Source organism: Crocodylus siamensis, chromosome 2 (genome assembly GCF_052110815.1).
Source record: "Crocodylus siamensis isolate JL-2025a chromosome 2, ASM5211081v1, whole genome shotgun sequence".
Classification (NCBI taxonomy): domain Eukaryota; kingdom Metazoa; phylum Chordata; order Crocodylia; family Crocodylidae; genus Crocodylus; species Crocodylus siamensis.
This window is the reverse complement of record NC_143396.1, coordinates 38,304,406-38,324,460: the sequence shown is the minus strand read 5'-3', so window position 1 is coordinate 38,324,460 and position 20,055 is coordinate 38,304,406. Positions and strand designations below refer to the sequence as shown.

Sequence of the window (20,055 nt, the reverse complement as noted above, 5' to 3'; positions counted from 1 at the left end):
CATATTCCCATGAAGTAAATTTCAACAAGGCTACATCTTCCAATGGAAAATTGCAGTTGAACATATTTCAAATAGCCCAAAGAAACACAGAGCAGTGTGTTTAAAAGCAAACAAAACACAACACTGCACACACAATTCTCCCCCAAGAGGGAGGATGAGAGAATGAATAAATAAATGACAGCTGTTGCTCAATGTTACTTAATGCACTACTGGAAGGTTCATACATACTTCAGTGACGAGCATGAATTATGAACCGTATAGGAGAGACAGGAGAAAGACTATTTAATTATTTCCTTCCTTCCATAGCTCCCAGTGTAGAAGTCAAGAGAGAGAAGTAGTAGAATATGTAACAAGAGAAATGAAGAACAGTGATAACAATAGCTAAGCTAGACAGTAGTTAGGGGACCTAGATGAAATATCATTATAGGAATGTTTAGACATGTATTCAGTGCAGTACTTAAACATATGACTGAAGTTAAACAGGTTTAAATGCACTGCTGTATTTTACCCTTGGTGAAAATTCAGACCTGATTTAAAAATAGTCTACATAAAGTGGAGGATACAATCCATGTTTGTATTGATGTGCTTTAACTCCTGAGAGTGACTCAGGGCTAATGGAGGGTGATGGCAGTTTTAAACCAAGTACCTGTAATGGCTGCTCTTTTTATTGGTGAAAGAATGCTTTGTGTGCCTTTTTAATTTCATTGAAGTATGCTGGAATTCAGGAATTACAACTTCCAGTACTTCCACATCTAGGTATAACTATTTTAGAAACATCACTCCAAAAACTGTGGAATATTAAATAACACAAGCATCAAGAACATTATGGCAAATCTTCACCTTTCCCTTCCATACCTGATTTTCACTAACAGCAGCCCCAAAAAACTTGCCTGAAAAACATCCATGCTCTGCATAACTCCCCTGAACCTTACATTAGCCTCAGGGGCAGCATACTCACTTGTATAAATGAAGACACATTTCTCCTGAGATGTCCTTTGCCTGCCTAACGCTGATACATAAGCTCATACCATTCAAACTCTGCTGTCTCTAAAGGGAGCTATTCTGTTCAGAACTATTTTTCATCAGCCTCCATTATGCATAAGTAAACAGTTATAGTGAAAAATGTTTAAAATGTTAAACTATTTTTATTTTCACATTCAATGCACCTACCATACCAGGGCAAGATGAATATTCATGCCAGATTATAAAGCTGTATATATTGTCTCCACAAAAGATAAGAAACATTTTTAGAATTAAAAAATAATAATTTTTTTTAGAAACCTTGTACCTCAAAAGTTATTCATTAAAGAAAATGCACATCTGGCTAGAAAAGTAGCATTCAATATCCTTGTGTATTGTAGACATAATATAAAGGTATTTAGCTACATTATCATCTTTCTTTTAAGGACTCTGTTCCTTCTTTGCCAGCAAATCACAATGTAACTGAACAGTGGAGCAAATAATGCACTGCTGTAAAATGAAGTATACACAGTTACAAACACAATTTGGAAAGCTATGTTACAAAATATACAGTACTTCCTTTTTACATTTCTATAGATAAACATTGCATAATGTTTTCAAATAAGTAATACACCACTCGATCACAAGACACATCCTACATAACTTATGAAAAATTCTGTACACTAGAATAATCATAAATAAACTGTAAATATCTTTAGTTAGAATCTGGGGCAGGGACGGTTATATCAGGGTCACTTTGTACTATCTGTTTTTAAGAAGCATTCACTGAAATCTGACTTCTGCCAAAAGCAACAGCGCAGTGTGGTCCAAAGTAGATAAAGGGATGGATAATAAACATGAGCTGCATTAATATGATAGGAAAAAAATTACAACAAAGGGGCCTAAAACATTGCTGTACTTATACATAATTCCCCTGGTTCCTTTTTAGCAAAGTGCTTTTCCTATCGGACCCCAGAATTTTTTGTAGAGGCTGTTAACAGTTTGTTTATTCCTTTATTTCATGCTACAAAAAACAGGCACTTTATCAGAGAACTTATTAGGCAAAAAGCAGAAGACCTCTTCTATGTTCAGATTACTCAACTGCAAACAAGAGAGTCACATGGACTTCTGGGTTGTATTCTAATCACTAAAAAGTTAGAGCAAAGGAAATGCACACCAGCTTATGAAGGAACGCAGCCTTTGAGCATGCATATCCAAAGCAAGAGTGGCAGACTTAAAATTTTGTTCACTTTCAGTTGACTTCAGGGGAGTTATGAAAGACAACAGAATTACACTTTTTGAGCAAGGAACAGAGAAAATTCTATCTGAGGAGCATCAAGGAAAGAGAAGGAAGAACAGGCAAAGGGGTGGCTAATTCTGCTCTTTTCCACTGACATCAACAGGAGCAAGATTTAGTCCAATGCCAAACACTCTTGAAAACCCCATCTGTGTCAATGTAGGGAAAAATCACACCATTCTTAAAAATCTGTCAGTGGCCCAAGAAAACAGAAATAGTCTAAAGCTGATTCTGAATAATATTCAGTATACTCTAATAAAAAAAGCATTTTTAGGCAACTTAAAAGCATGTCAGTTTAAAAAATGTAAATAAACAAATCTCTAAAATGAACATATTTACTTGATAACTTAGTTCTGCCTATTACACTAGAGAACTTCAAAGAAAATAAACTTTTTCAGAATTAAATATATTTTAGCAGCACTGAGCAGCTATGTTATGATGAAGGGTCTGTTTGCATTTAAATTTTAAATCCCATTTAAAACACAGTCATATAAACTGGCTGAAGCTTGGCATAGACCCTGGGTGGTAATTTCCCCCCCACCCCATGACTTGCAGCCCTCACACATTGCACCTGCTCACCTCTTCCATCTCCTATAATTTGGTCATTTTATGCTACTGCAAGCCAGCAGAACTTCACTGATGTCAAATGCTTTAATATTTCCTGAACTGGCTCATTTTATAACACTGAAATGTTGCAGCTAGTCAGAGTTGCAGACTGGCATTTATTAACACAACAACACTGAAAACAAGGGGCTTTCCAGCCTGTGCTGGATCGCTACTTAACCCATGGATTTTTATTAGGGATACAGATTTCCAATAGATGACTTTATAACACTGTCAGCACAAATTGCCATAAGGCACTATAGCAGCTCCAAGGACACTGATATCGATCATGCTGCAAATGGTTAGAGTTAACACACATTTTCTCCACATTAAATATTAAAAGAGTCCTAGGAATGTGTGATCTTATAACACACCATGCACTGGCCACAGTGCTGAACCCAAAGCATCCTTGTTTTTACAGATCTTAATCCAATCCTTACCACTATTTTAAAAGCCTGTTTTGAGGTTTAGTACAAGTCTCCTTCAAATTCTTCAGTAGTTACTCCCTTAATGGACAGCCGATCTTCAACCAACTTATATCTTCCAAAGGCAAATGCACCAGCAATTTAAAATACTTACATTTTGGCCTTTAGCTAGACATCACAAAATATAGCAACTAAGCTCTCTAACACTGAAGGAAATGAACATGTGAAAACATTTCCATTCTTTTGATTTGTTTTTTTCTCTCACAAAACCTTTTTTATATCATAGAATGAGTTTGGTTTAATACCAGTATGATTCAGGGAGAATGTCCAACACATTACATTGTTCTGTTAAGTTCATAAGCCTCTGAACTTATTTCAGCCATCCTCTGTTAGGTTGGAGTGCATTGACATTTCTTGTTTTTGGTACTACTAATCATATAGAACATCCTCCAGACACAGATCTATTCTCAGCTTTTTACCTGATCTGAGACTTACTGGGCACCCTGTAGAAATTGTTCTACTCCATTCCTTGATGAGTAGTGTAGCACTGGAATCAGGAAACTAAGAAAACTTTCATTTAGTCTTCAGTGCATTGTCCAAACTGATTTTCAAGAGACTGATTGTCCTATACTGTGTCTTTGTTAATGCAGGTTGATCTCCTACTATAAAGCTGTGTTGTTAGAGCCCATTGCAGGTTGTGAACCAGTTGCAGGCTGTGGTTTTGGAACACGGTTTTCATCACATGCCATTGCAACAGTGTTTTCATAAACTTCCAGGGCCTTTATCTGCCGGTCTTTGACAGCTGCCTCTTCCCTGTTGCGTTTGCAGGCCTTGCAGTAGCAGCAGCAGCGTTCTCTACAGAAGGTCATCGAAGATGTTATCATATCATCCCATGGCTGCAGGGATCGCATCCACAAGGGAAGGTAGTCCCAGTTCTGGAGTTTTGCAGGCAGTATATGTGGCTTTTTAGACTGTAGAACATTAATTACCACCACTGCAATAAATAAAAGTAGTATGGGACCACAAATGCCCAAGAGGACTTGCCAGCCAGCCATTGACAGGAATAGCACACCCACAGGTATTAAAAAGAAGCAGATGAAGAGATAAAAACCTGAAAACCATCTGTATGTGGCTGTTATGTTCCCCAACACCTTGGCCAAGTGGATGGGGAGCCTGGTGTAAGGTATTGGATAAAAAAGAATAATTCCAGAAACATTGAAAAAAAAGTGGCACAGGGCGATCTGAAAGTAAACACATTTTGAGAGGTTAGTTAGAGTTCCTAGAAAGACTGTGAACTGAATACAAAACTCATGATGTTACTCAAAAGCCGTGATCTCCCTTCCCCCTCTCTCCTTTTTGCCTGGTAAGCACTGATCACATATTTAGTACTATAGAATTAATACTAAGAATCTACTCTTGATGTTACAGAATAATGTGTGGAAATTCTGTAGACTTCTGTCAGTACTTTTCCTAAGTCATCAACATATACAAGCTAAAATCTACCTGGCTTGGCTTAAGCGTCCTTTCTACCATTCTAGCAAAACTCTCACTGCTGTCAAGCAATCTGCAACAGGAGTATGGGAACTTAACATTAACGCGATCAAATGCAGACTGGGAAGTTCTAAAATATAACTATTCATTGCAATGAGGCTGACTGAATGCAGGGCTGATGAACCCAACATCATGGAATCATTCACCAGCCAAATATATATACCAGCCCAATCAGTATTAGTTTTGTGCACCCTTAACATTTTTAAATAAAATATGCAGTTAATAAATAAAGAACAGGTGCCTTACAGGCCTCTGATAGATGGCCATTAATGAAGCAAAGATAGTGTGTATCTAGCCCAACCCAACAGAAAAAGATACAGGTAACTGAGCAAATCCTAAAATTAGGAGCTGATTTGGACATTTTTACATAATTTGTCTTATATATTTTTCTACATGCAAAGTAGACTTTAATAAAAAGTTGGCTTGGGTAAAATAAAAGTTCAGTGATTGCTGACCAAATCACTAATTTCCCTGCTTGTTATCTCATATACCCTCTGTGATTAACAAATTAAAGCAAATATTTAACTACATCATTTTGTTTTTTAAATTACCTTATAAAACAGCTATTTAACATGAGATTAACTGAACTGGATTTAGCCCAGTTTGAGATTACAGCAACCTGTCTTATTTGGAGGTAATAACATGACTACTGTAACAATTTCCCACTTTAGTATTACTAGTATTGTTATTATTATTATTCAAATGCAGTGGTACAGTTGAGAAGTCAATGGATGTGGACAAGCACCCAATGAGACATACTCTGACTAGATTTATCAAACGTTGCAACATACCCGACGCCTCTCATTTAGAGTCACTTTGTCTGATGGATTTCACAACCTCCACTCAGGTGCCTAAGCTCCTTGTACAATGTATGACAAAAAGGTAAGTACCTGAGAACGGGATTCACAGAGGCCAGAAAGACAACCGGGGGACCTCTTAAGGCAGCTGATAGGAAATGACTTCGAGGTCTAGGACACGGGCCTAATTCCAAGATGCAGTATACTTATCTCTGCCTGGCACACACAGACATAAACTCTCTCCTGGAGTTAGGTTCAAATCTCTTCTTCACCTCTCAAAACTCAGTGTTTTAGAAACTACACAACCAATTTAGATATTTAGAAATAGACTTAGAAACCTAACTTTAGACACCCATTTCAAAAAACTTTGGTTAGATTTAATTAAATAAGACAATCTTATGAATGTCTGAGATTTTGTTATATAACAAAATGTCGTGAAACATTCAATGTGCTTTTTTGCTCTGACCTCAGCATTTGGAGGTCAAGAGCCATACACTGGTATTATTCTGAAAGATTAGTGCACCAGCATTTTTAAAGCTAAATCCTCAAGTCCTTGCTCAGGCAAAATTCTCATTGACTCATTGACTCAGTAGCTAGGTTGTAATAAGAATGTTTTATGCTAACCTGTAATGAATACTGTAATGTACTTCCTGGACTCGCTAAAGCTGCAAGTATAGCTGTTGTAGTTGTACCAATGTTAGATCCTAAGGTAAGAGGATAAGCACGTTGAATGCTTATAACACCAATACCTAAAAGAAAAGAAATAGCATTGAGCATTTGGATTTTAAAAAATGTAACATGAGATTTTAAAGTCCAAAGGAAAGGAAAGCTCAAAGAACTTACCAACCAGTGGTGTGATAGCAGATGTAAAAACAGAACTACTTTGGACAATGAAGGTCATACCAGCTCCAACCACCATTGCCAGGTATCCAGCAAGCCATGTAAAAGGATATGGGAAATCTGAAAAGCAGAACGGGGGCATGCTGTTTTTAGAATTAGAAGGGTTTTGTACTACATGTGAAACCACTGTGAAAATCTTACTATTATTTAGATTTTAAAGCATTTAGGGCAATGGCCTTTTTTTTGTTGTGCATTTATACAGTGCCTAGCACACTGATGTCCAGCTATAAAATTGGGGCTACTGCAATATGACTAATGAATAATACTAATAAAGAATAAAAGCATTTACACAATCTCTAGATGCATCGAGGATATAAGCTAAAACAATATGGCCCACATTTTCAAAAATAGCAGATGTCTCAGTTTTGGCAATATAAAGTCTTTAAGGGGGCCGATTTTCAAAAACATCCAGAACCCATGCTATGAAAACAGGGTACAATAAAGTGTCTGAAATCAGACATCCTAAAATAACCCTCTCTCGAAAATAAAGGTCTAAAGAGGTTAGATCAGAAAAGGTAAGCGATGGGCATGTCTACATATGCTCATTTACTGTGCAGTACCCCAAATTACTGCGCAGTATGGGTGCACGTCTATGCATGCACACCCATACTGCACAGTAAATATGGTGACTTATGCCAACTTGAGCATAAATTTGATACCTGCATCATGCAGGCATCAAATTTATGACTGATTAGTTACTGCACAGTAATGCACATGTAGATGCCTTACTGCACTACAGTAACTTTATTGAGTCTGAAGTCAGTCCACATACAGTGTTAATGCGCTTTAACACCTGCACATGGAGACGTTGGCCTATTCCTGCAGTTACTGTGCAGTAAATTTAAGCCAGTGTAAATGCATATGTAGACATGCCCACTGTGTTCCTTTGCAGCCAGCAGTTGTCACAGTCAGCTAAGAAATCAGAACTTAATTCTGGGAAGACCTGCAACAACAAACTTGGGATATGACAGGTTCCCATCCAGATCTAAACTGGCAACTGACTGATTTCCTAGTTTATTTTCCTGAGCTACTAGATGTGCTTCACTCTAGAGGAAGTGACGTGAGCAGGGGCAGATTCAGGGGTGGGGGAGGAAGGGGTGAGCTTGCACCCCTCTCTGATTCCTGCCTCATCTAAAATTTAAAACCAACTGCATGTGCGGCGGCCAGCATTCCCTCTAAGATGCGTGGCATGCACAGCCAGACAGGTGTGCTCATGCCATGCTGCAAGGCATGCGTGAGCAGCCACGCACACCATACAGCTTAGAGGGAACACTGGCGATGGCAGCATTTCTACTCAGACAGTGGTGAGGGGGTCAACTGACTTCATGGGTCACTGTATTCTATCTGACTCCATCTAAGTCTTTGTTCCACAGGTATTAACAATGGCCATTTTAATGGCCTTGATGTTCCACAAATCAAGCTATCCTTGGTTCTGCAATTCTGCTGTCTGTTAGCTGTTCTTTGTGATGAAGTTTCTATTTCACAGCTGTGCAGATTGTTTATAACTCATTCCAATAAAGTTATATTTATTTTTGCTTCAATGTTAAACTGAGTAATACAGCCCTAGCCTCCTAGCATATTAGTAAAGCCTCTAGTTTCTTTTTAACTGGAAAAAATATGTTTTGTTTTATATGTGACAATACATAGATCCCACCCTTTTCTTCAATCTAGGAAGCAAAGGGGAAGGCATCAGTAGGTGGCCTACTGAAAACTTCTGTGTACAAAGTGTCTTTATCACTAAAAAACAGATGGCTTCTTAATGGCACATGGAGGCTGACAGTGCACAGACCAGGGAGAGGGTGCTTCTTTTATCTGCCACTGAGGAGAGGATTACAGGATGCAATAGGTAAGGCAAGGAAAGAAAATAACTAAAAAAAGTAATAAAAAAAGTTGTCCTTATTTTCAGTTCTGTATAGTAGTAAGCAATTACCACCTCAGTGCTCGAGTGCTATTTGCTGACGATATGCACATTCACATGGACATTTCTACCAGATAATGATTATACTTCAATAAACAGAGTCTGGACTTTGGTCTCTATCGTCATTAATCTGCCACATTTCACAAGCAATGTGTTCACTCAGAGATTTTTAAGGAGAAATGATAAACAGTGATAAAATTAAACTTTCTTCTAGGATTTTCATTTAATAATGAATTATGCACACTATCACTTTGGATCTGCCTATGCAAATAGTGTCAATAAATGAGCTTACTGTCACAGGTTTGAAAAAAATCTTCAGAAATAGTGTATAATTACCAGTATTGATAGTCTTCTTGATGATACTGGCCATTCGTCCTTTAAGGACAGAATTCAGTAGCTTAACGATCATCACCAAACACCCACAGAGAGTTATCAAAGAAAATGCAAGGAGAATGAGGCCAATACCAAGATCTGGAAGATCTGCATCCACAAAGATATGCTTGCCTACAAAATTAAAAAAATCAAAGTTAGACTGGTACTTTATTCACTAGGCCAAACTGTAGTTCTGCTCTACACAAGCATGAACAAATTGGACAAAGATGCACGTCGCTTTATATGATGACAGTCACAGATATTCACCTTACTGACCCTATAGGAGGCACATTTCAGAAGGATGCATTGTTTTTGTGTGGTAGGGCTATTAAACCATACAACACACCCTTCTCAAGGGGAGAAAATACAAAGTGGAGCAGGTACAGTGGTGTAACTTCATGCACCTTGGTGCAGGGTGCAAGGGAATGATATGCAAAGGCACAAGCAAATCTTGGTGCACTCCAGCATGATTAGTGGGTCACCCCTTCTGCACTAACATACTAATGGCACTTGTGAGCCCTGAGCAGCACACACAAAGGTTACCAAAATATCCAAGAAACTGCTACCATAAAGACCCCAAACTGGAAGAGCAGAGACTGCCATGATATTGAAGATCTTTATTACTGCTGCAACTACAGGAGCCAAACCTCATTTCCCCTCTGCCCTTTTACAATAGCCAGTTAAACATTCATTTTGTAGAGTGGGTATCTATCTTCCTACTTACATTTTTCAATATTGTCTACTTCAGTTATATTTTTGATGGTCCATGTTATGTTGCCTGAAGTCCAGCAAAGGTCAGGAGATGTGCAGTTTTCTGAGGGTGGGATTGTGACATTCTGCAATGTCTAAAGATTGCCATATAAAAGACAGAGAGAGTTTAGTTAACCCCATTTCATATATTACCAGCTCATGTGCAATTCTTCTAGGTTTTCAAGAACTAAAAATAAATTAATAAAATACAGGTGAAAAAGAGTTGAGTTCTGTCTATAGTTGAATGGCATCACAGTCACAAAGAGGGAGAAATATTTTTCACACAGGAAAAAGCTGATGTTTTAATCAAGACAGTTAGTGTAAAAAAAATGAAGAAGGGTGTAGAACTCTTGTCTGTTCCAACTAGTGGCATTTCCTTGAATCAAACAAGTTTCTATCTCTTCTGCAGGTCCTTAACTGCAGTTGATGCAGCCACATTGCCTACTAGATGGAGACTGGACTAGATTTCAGAAGACCAGGATTGCATTCCTGTCTCTGCCACTTGCCTACTGGTTGACCCGAGCCAAATCACATCACCTCTCCGTGTCTCAGTTCTCTTATCTGCAAACAGGATACCGGCCTCTTCTGTAAATCACTTTGAGATCTGATGAAAAGTGCCACTTGAGGGCTAGTTTATTCTTAGCATTATTATTAATGGAATAAAGGCTGGACTCCTTACCTGTCCACCAATTACCATCTTGCCTACAAGGAAGGCAACCTATGGGGAGGGAATTGATTCACAGCCTCCTGCTCTGTTGGCTGTAATTTCCCCAAATACATCAAATTAGCTGTCTCAGAGAAAAAGAGTCTAGCTTCTGCACTAAGAGATGTGAAGGAGGTTCTTTATTTAGGATGGTTGCTGCACACAATTAGCTGAAGTGACCCTACAGCTCACAGATCAAGGGACACCAAGTTACAACACTCAGTATGTAACTGTTACTGCAAATTAAGAAATGCTGGAAAAGATTGCTGACTGAACTATACCAATGTGTGTGCTAGCCAAATGGACTGTGGAGGCCAGAAGGGTACCTCTGAGAAACATTTCAATTAAGTTTTCTTCAGGAAAGGGAGAGAACTGTGGGTGAACCAGGTTCTCTGCCTGATTCCCAGGAGTCTTTTTTGAAACAGGTAAAATGCGGATTTGAATTTGTCTTCTCACTGAATCCCCTAAATACTAAGCTGTATAGAGACAGAGACACCTTTCTGATTCAAAAAGGCTACAGAATGATTCTTCTCTCTCCCCCTCTCCATACTGAAGAAAACTTCTCTACAACCTATACCTCTGAAATATTTCAGTTTTTAAGAAAATTCACGTTGTCAAAAATATTCTGACCAGTTTCTGTTCATAATGTAGCAGTGAACAAGATGAATACAAGTCAGCAGTGTGTCCTTGTTGCCAAGAAAGCTAACAGCATACTAGGCTGCATTAGTAGGAGCATTGCCTGCAAATCAAGGGAAGTAATTATTCCACTTTATTCAGCACTGGTGAGGCCACATCTGGAGTGTCCAGTTTGCCTGCTCCCCCACTATAGAAAGGATGTGGACAAATTGGAGAGAGCCCAGCAGAGAGCAACAAAAATGTTTCAGTGGCTGGGGCAAATGACTTCTGAGAAGAGGCTGAAGGAACTGGGCTTATTTAGTCTGCAAAAGAGAAGACAGAGAGGATTTGATAGTAGCCTTCAACTACCCGAAGGGGGTTCAAAAGAGGCTGGAGCTAGATTGGTCTCAGTGGTGGCAGATGACAGAACAAGGAACAGTGGTCTCAAGTTGCCACAAGGGAAGTTTAAGTTGGATATTAGGGAAAACTTTCTCACTAGGAGGGTGGTGAAGTACTGGAACAGGTTACCTAGAGAGGTTGGGGAAGCTCCATCCTTGGAGGATTTTAAGACCTGGCTAGACAAAGCCCTGGCTGAAACCATCTAGTTGGGGCTGGTCCCACTTCGAGCAGGGAGTTGGACTAGATGACCTCCTGAGGTCCCTTCCAACCCTAATTTTCTATGATTCTACAATACTGATATATATGAATGCCATACTTATACACTCAAAATAATAGCAGTAGTAAAGAAAACTCTTCTCCTGTGGGTATATTTGCAATACTGTGAATATTTTCCTTCTATCTGAAGTGCTGTTTAAGTAGCAATAATATCTTTCATTAGGAGATAAAAGCCATTTTAACAAATACTTACCACACTGGTGTTAGTTAGGCACCAAATCTTCACCAGGCTTCTATTTTTCGCTGAGTCATCATTCATAGCAATTGCATTTATTACAGATTTATCAAGCTTAAATGTTAAAGAAAAAAATAGAAAAATTATTCTAAACTGAAGCTTAAGTCTACAAAATTTAGGCCAAAAACCTTTTCACCTACACCCTTCAAGCAGTGCCACAGAAATCAATAAAACTGCTTATGCATGTAAGACAGCACAATTCTTACTGCAGCCTACTCTCCTACCCAGCAGATAAGACAAGCAGGGACTTAACTCCTGGAAAAATGCTTGGTTAAGCTATTATCAATAATGGGGATTATTACTCCACATATTTTGAATAATTATATCAGAAATAAAAATTTTCATCTATCAAAGATGTTTTATCATGAGGACAACAATACTATCAGACAGCCTAGTATCTTTAGAGCAGCTTAAATAACTGTAGCTGAATCAAGTGGCTTCATTAAAGTGAAAACCTACCTCAATGATAAGCTTTGTAAAAGGATCTGTGATAACTTTTAGTAGCTGAGGGGCATCTTCACCCGTCTCAAGATTAAAGGATTTAACTATAACATTAGTAAGATGATAAAGATAACCAGTAGCAACTTCTATAGGCAACAGCACAAACACTGCAAGCCAGTTAAAGAAATCATGGACTGTAGCTCCAGCAAAGGCCCTGCAAAAAGACAATTAAAAGCAAATTGTTTTTAATAGCACATTCATAGCGTAAATAAAGTACGAAAATACACAAGTGCAAAGGGAGCCTGTAACAAGTCGAGAATTATGTCATTTTTAGAGCCACAGATTACCACTTGTGTTACAGTGTGCTCTTTAAGCAGTCTAACTGGCAGAGCTAACCAAGGGATTAAAAAATACGAACAGAACTAGAGAAAAAAAAGGAAACTATCCTTGACAGGTGGGGAATACAACCTAACCGCAACTAGTTCAAATGAAAGGCCATTGAGCAGCCTCTGTTAGCTTGTCCCATTGGCTAAGTATAGTTATGTAGAGCAGACTTTTATTTTCCTTTGTGCATTTAAATGGCAGTTTTCTAGCCATCTACCCGGGCATTTCTGAGCCACTGCACTTTGCATTCAATAATCTCTAATAAAATAGATAGAAAGCACTGGGACTAAGGTTCGATGCTAGAACTCAGGACCTGTTCCTTTTCAAGCTGCATCCATCTCACTCAGTCACACACTCTAATTTGCTCTCATCCTCCTGGCCCCATGTATCCAGAATGCTGAGAAGAGGTTATTGAGCACTGGTTGGGTGGGAGTCTTATCTCAAACCCCCCCAGCTGGTACTGCTATGATGTGGTGTTGCTGCAGCAGCAGTGCAATGGTGTGGGGCTGCTGCTGTTGCCATGGCATGGACTCTACCAGGGGCTACCTTTCTGGTTTCCCCTCTAAGTTGGTACCTGGGGCAGGTGCACTAATTGCCTACCCCAAGTTATGCTACTGAATTAATCTCTTTCTTTTAGCTGCCCAGAGGTCCAGCTTCAAGAGTACTGCCTGAGCGGGGACTGAATAATGCCTGCAGTGAGGATGTTAGAACACTGTACTGGAAAGTCAGACATGCAGGTTGAAACTCTCTTTGGGCAAAAAGGGCCTAGAAGCCAGGTCTTGTATTTCTTGGGCAAGTATCCTAACCACTCAGCTAGTAGGGCCCTCCTCCTCTTCCAGCATCTAACACCTATTAGTTAGTCAGGAGTTTCTGGACATGTGCTTTTTCAGCTTGGATGCACATACACAACCATAATGGACATGTATACCCAGCTGCATATGTGCTCCACCAGTGTATAGCCTACTGTGCATGCTCAGTCTACACATATATTCTTTCACATCCACAATGCAGGGGTAAAAGAATTGCAACCTGTGCTTACATGCCAAAAAATTCCACTTACGTGGCTAGCAAGCTGTGATTTAGACACACAACGGAAAACAGAATTCCACCCATAGCTTTTTCTGGCATTCTGAAGTCCATTGCCACCTTTTCTCTGCTCACTGATTAATGCAAAGTACTAGTCTCTGACCTCTTTATAGCTATGCTATGTACAATTTTCAAACATCACAGTATATTTCCCTTTCAAGCTTTGTTCCTTGTGTGTAATTGGCAAACCAATAAATAAAAGATGCAGAGGGAAAACAAACAGGGAAATATAGTCTAGCTAAATGCATTTCACACATTTGGCAGTGTCTCCGTATACATTACTATAAATAACAAGAATAACAAGGCACCACAATCTCACACCCATTCCAGTTTTACTACTCTGGCAGTTGCCATATCTCAGTACTAATGAGAGTTTAGTAGTTCATAAACTGTCAGTGCATACACATGTAGCTGTTAGAATGTTTCACTTTTCTCTGTTTCTCATATCTTGCTTATTGTTGATTTACTAGTCCTTGAAACAGAAAGTACACAACAAGTGGAAAACTTCTTATTTAATGTAACATTAACTTTCTGCACACATATTTTCTCTGTTATAAAGATATGGTAAAATATGGGTGGAAAAGTGGATATACTTTTAAAAAAAAGGTTAATAAGTGCCATACTATGGGATTCTGTTAAAAAAATGTTTGAATCTTCCAAACCCATGTAGCTTTTTAGGGAACACAGAAAGCATTTAAGATATATTTTCAAGTTAACTTATAGCAAGCATAGACTGCATTGTGCTCTGTAATGTCAGATAACTGAAGAATAAAGGCAACTTGGAACTTACTGAACCATCAAAGCTGACCGCTTTATGGAGCAGAAAGCTATGGAATTGCCATGTAATTATTTATGATGACTAAGCAAGATAGCACCTGTTCTTGCATCCCATTGAGATCAGTGGCAAATTCTCAGTGATTTAAATAAGGTAGGATCAGATACTTTCTTTTACATGATTGTGAAGAAAACGTGACTTATTTTAATTATTTTATATCCAGCTACATAATTGGAACTGCACAGCACTTCATTAAAGGAGCCTTAGAAATTTACTTTCCATTTTCAAGATGTAGATTGTAATTTTGGACAACAGACTAGCTGAGAAGCTGCTATAGTAATAAGAATCATAGAAAGAAACATAAGAAAATCTGTTACGAGTTAAAATATATGCTTATGGGGTAAAATTAAAGCACAATACCTTCTAAATTCATTCCTTTCTCCAGCTTGCATAAGTGCCACAATTGTGTTTGTAATTGAGGTACCAATATTTGCCCCCATTATGATAGGAATAGCAGCTTGTACAGTCAACACTATAAAGTAAAAAAGGAACATTAGGTGAAAATCAAATACTTGACGCACAGTCTACACAGAGGGCTAGTCAAGACATGAAATTATTGTGAAGCAATAAGCTCTGATGCATATGGCACCAGAGTTTATTGCTCCAGAGCACCGTGTCTTCACGTGTGTCTAGGACTGCAGCACGTTGACCAGGGTCAGAGCAGACCCAGCTGGCAGAGGGCTAGGGGGTCAGCCTGCCAGACCAGAGCTGCTCCAACCTGGCTCAACATACTGCACAGGGGCTGGGTGAGGCGTGAGGGTGCCCCAGTGCAGGACTGGCTGGCAGGCAGCCCTGCACTGAAGCACTCTCATGCCCCAGCCAGCCCTGTCAGTGTCTACACGTCGCACTAAAGAATGCCACCGAAGGACAGTACTTGTATTTACAAATATTAACCTACAGTGGAGTTAATTTATTTCCTGAGGCCTAATAGGGCCGCATGAGCAGACACTGAGACTTTTCTGTGGTCCTAATTAGGCAGCTCCACAGTGAACATCTTGTGTAGATGCACTCAGTGTGAATCAAATTACCTTCCCATTGAAGTCACTGGGACTTTTGCCACTGACTTCAATGTGATCAAATTTGTCTAACAAACATCACTATGATCCACACAAACTTCTTTTTAGTCAAAGGATCTTGGGAGGGTGCTGCTTTATTATTCTGAGAACCCACTTTGCATCTGAAGCATACTGGTCCTTGGTTTCTAGTACAAAATATTCAAGTACCTTACCCTTTTTTTTTTTACTAAGCATTCTCCCACATATTATATATATACTTCAGAATTTTGAAACTAAGAAACAAAAACATAGACTCTAGTAACTTTTTTGACAGATAAAATCATGCAGTTGCCAAAGTTAGTACATTCAGCGCCAGTGTACTAAATAGGTTCCCTACAGCTGAATGGCATTTTTGTGCATTATAGTATGAAGAGACAAATAAATTATAGCTAGTTAAAAAGGAGGAGGGACTTGCCATGTATCCACTGCCCCATGGTAATTTCTTTGTGTTTCTGCACTAGGTGTGCCTTGTGGTAAGTGAAAGATGAACTAGACTAGCATAGCCCTGAATGAAAGAGGGCTACGTTACCACAGTTTAGCTTTCACAGTTAAGCTTCCAGTTACTGCAAAACAGCATGAAAACATAAAAAATTATTGCAGAGCAACTGAAACATAGTTACTTCCATGTCCCTCTCTTCTAAGCCATCATAATTTGTTTGTCTGCCCATACCCTCAATGTCCATTTGTTATTGCTAACTTTTTCTAATTTAGTATCAGGAGAACTGCAGTGAAGTTTTCCCCTCATCCCTTTACTTATTCCCACAGCTTCTTTTACAACTTTTTAACTGCTAATATAAGAAGCATCATGATCTCTACTACCATAGCGTGGGATGACTTACATGAAGAAGACACCATGCTGACTATAATAGACGAAGAGGTGCTAGAGCTTTGTACCATGACTGTCACCAAAACTCCAATCACTAGTCCAGCCACTGGATTTGACAGCACAGAATCATCTCGAAAAATGTCCCCAGCTGCTTTACCTATAAAAAAAAATCCTTCTAGTGAGAAAAGTGTCTTGCACAGTCAATGACAAGAGCATTTACAGAAAAACTATTCCACTTCTTAAAACGCAATGTATGCAACCCTACCTGTCAGTCTAAAGGTGAATTAAAGTGATGTAGCTCAGAGATCCAAGTTCAAATCCTGAACTTAGACTTATTCCTTCCAAGTTATCAAAAAATACATCATATTTATCTCATTCTTTTATATGACAGAAAAAACAACAGTGAAAAGGCTTGGATATAAGTGTATCTAACCACTTTGTCAGAGGGAAGGGCTTCTTGAGGCTCAGGAAAAAATAGGATCACTAAGGAGAAGACAATTGTTTACTTCATGTAGGAGCCCTAAAGATGCTATTTTAGGCACAGACACGTGTGACAGGGCACTATCACAAGCAAATCTTTCTGCATCTTCCCCTAGTTAGGGTATGCCTCAATGGTATAATCCTACATAGGGTATTCAGTAACTCAGGCTTTATTTTGGTTGTGTAGTTTTATGCCTGGAATAGTAAATTCAACAAAACGGTATGAAAGATATCAACAAAATGCCATGGATTTAAAAAAGAAAACTAGTTTCAGTTTTAAATCCAAAATATTTTCTTATCATTAATATTTTTGGTTTGCTTCTTTAAGGAATAATATTTTAGTAATTGTAAATAGTTTGGGATTATTTTATATTTTAAATTATACTGCTAAAAATCTTGAATGGAAATGGAAAAAAATCACTAAACTCAAACAGGAGTCTACACAAATTTAAGTAAACCACAGTTTGGTCCTTTTATATTATAATATTTTTTCACCTTGAAAGGATTTAGGGTCCTTTAATGTTGAATCTTTTAAATAAGCACCTGTTTTTAAACTTTATGTTACAATAGTGTTCACATAGTAAAGCTAAATGCACAGGTGTATTTGTGTTACTAGGACAACAAGGACTTCCAATGGCAATAATAGTCTGGAATTCTGGAAACAAAGACTTCTTGCAAACAAAAGGAGATCAACTTTTAGTTACTGAAGACAACTTCTACACATGTATGTTCATACGTGTGTATCTAACGTGAGTTCTTACAGTTCAATATTCTTAGCATGGTTATTTCATTTTGAATTGTATTAGAGTCAACAACCCAGTCATCCATAGATTAACTTGGTACTTTAAAAGTATTTACATACCTCCTACCAATTGGAAGCCAGAGCTTAGAACATCCAAAGAGCACACAAATAAATAGAGTAATCCAAGCATGAGAACAAGCTTTCCTAACCCTTGGAGTACAAAGAGTAGTTTTCCTTTCATATCCCGATCTGCAAAACATAAGGCAACACTGGTCAGGCCACAGCTGGAGTAGCTGGTGACAGTCTACAAACTCACTAGGAGGGACCAGAAGGGTTTGGGAGAGACCTTGTTTCCCCTAGTGCCCCCCGGGGTCACAAGGAATAACGGCCACAAGTTGTTGGAGAATAGGTTTAGATTAGACATCCGTAAGAACTACTTCACGGTTAGGGCAGCTAGGATCTGAAACCAACTTCCAAGGGAGGTGGTGCTGGCTCCTACCCTGGGGGTCTTTAAGAAGAGGCTTGATGCCTACCTGGCTGGAGTCATTTGAGCCCAGTTTTTCTCCTGCCCAGGCAGAGGGGCGGGCTTGAAGATCTACAAGGTCCCTTCCGACCCGACTTCTATGATTCTATGCTGGAGTCTGCTCTGATGGGCTGGAATTACAGTGCATTGGAGCAGCTTCCCTGCATGTATATACGAGCCCTGACTACTCAAGTTAAATCATAAAACCAGTTCTCCAAAAATAATATTACATAATAAGATTAAGATAGAACAGCAGCAGATTAAAAAAATAGACAGGTAAATGTTATACATTGACAGCTTATTACCTGACCACTTGATCCCAGTGTCCGGAAGGTCTGGCACTGTCCAAGGGTCATCATCTTCTTCTGCCCCTGTCTGATTTATCAAGGCAATTGTAGAATATCCAGGCTGAATACTCCCTGTCGAAACCACATTGCCTATAGAAATCAAACACAAAACAAATCAATTTAAGTACTTGCTGCCTTAACCCAAGAGCACAAATATAAGATCTTCATGTAAATCATGAAAATATATTTACCTCCATCTTTTGCAGTCACAGGCTGTGTTTGCTTGGAGGATTCATCAATGCAGTTATTGGCTTCAGGCTTGTCCACTTCAGGCCAAGGAGCCATGGTCTGTTACTAAAGAAATATACTGATCAAAATTACAGTGCTGTGAAAACATTTGTTAACATTTATCAATATGATGAAAAGAAAGGTTTACCTAAGAACAACACAAAGAAAACAATTACCTAAGAACAACACAAAGAAAACAATCCATCTTCCAGCACAGATCTTCCTTAATTTTTATGAATTACTGTAGTTATTAATTAACTTAGATCTACTTGTGTTGCTTAAGTCAGTACAAAAAATTTCATTTCCTCTCCCTAGTTGCAATTATGCTAAGTTTTGGCTACTACCAAAAGCAAAGATTTTTATACAATCTAAAATTTAAGTCTTCAGCTAGCCTTCATTCAGTCAGTCAGTCAGTCATTCTTCTATAGGAAACAAATTGCTACTTTATTTTTTGTCATTCTTTCATTCTTAACTGTATGGGTCTAATTCTTAAATGGTAATACAGTTATTAGATCTGAAAAGGAAGTGTCTTATTTTTTTATTACTGGCTGAACTAAAAGGAATTGAAGCCTGACCAATCCATTTCCACTAACCTGTCTAGGGATGCCCATTTTATTCCTAGCGCTAACAAAAATGTCTCAACCCTGCCACCTAAACACATTGCTGTACTGTTACACCAGTTAAATTAAGATGCCTTCTAAATCGATGAACTGTTGATGTGTGGTTCAGCTAGTCTCAGTTATGGGTGGTGAACTGGGTTTGGTCTGATCTACACATGCAGTTTAACTATTTTAAAGTGGCTCAACAGCACCTGCTTTTAAACAGCAGTTAACTTATTTCATGTAGTAGATAGGGTTTGTGTTACGCAGCTCTGGCCAGAGGCAGATCCAGGGTTCCCCAAAGGGGGGATCCAGGAGCAGCAATCCCCAGTGCAGGGGTAGCTGCATCCCTACTGCCGAGCCTCTTCTGCCTCCACCAATGTGGGCAGACTGCCCTCAAGAGCCTCCAGGGACTTTATGAAGTCCCTAAAACAAGTGAAAACCCCTCCTTTCCTTCCCTTCCCTCCCCAGCTGCCACTGTTGCTTTCCCCACAGTGCCACGGGCTGGGAGAGCACCAGAGGTGCTCCTGCCCATCCCAGCTGGGCTGTACCAGGACAGGGCTCATCTGGGGATGGGGACAGTACCAACAGCAGGTCAGAAGAGTATCCCTCCCTTCCCTGCCCCATCCCCTAAAGCAAGCCTGGGAAAGAGGATCTCCCCACTCACCCACACTGCTGCTTTCCCCATCCCCAGCTGAACCCAGTCCA

General features: G+C 39.1%; 1 protein-coding gene across 1 annotated transcript; it reads right to left on the bottom strand.

Annotated features, from left to right (window-relative positions):
* Window positions 1–1,125: 1,125 nt before the first annotated feature.
* Window positions 1,126–18,809, bottom strand: SLC34A2 (solute carrier family 34 member 2). Its single transcript, XM_090035720.1, has 12 exons — window positions 18,712–18,809; window positions 18,479–18,610; window positions 17,771–17,899; window positions 16,442–16,585; window positions 14,908–15,019; window positions 12,261–12,456; window positions 11,760–11,855; window positions 9,548–9,668; window positions 8,788–8,955; window positions 6,477–6,593; window positions 6,258–6,382; window positions 1,126–4,526 (listed from the first exon to the last, which is right to left on the bottom strand). The coding sequence occupies exons 1-12, from the start codon at window positions 18,803–18,805 to the stop codon at window positions 3,948–3,950; spliced, it is 2,013 nt and encodes a 670-aa protein (XP_089891846.1). The 5' UTR covers window positions 18,806–18,809; the 3' UTR covers window positions 1,126–3,947.
* Between the last annotated feature and the right edge of the window lie 1,246 nt (window positions 18,810–20,055).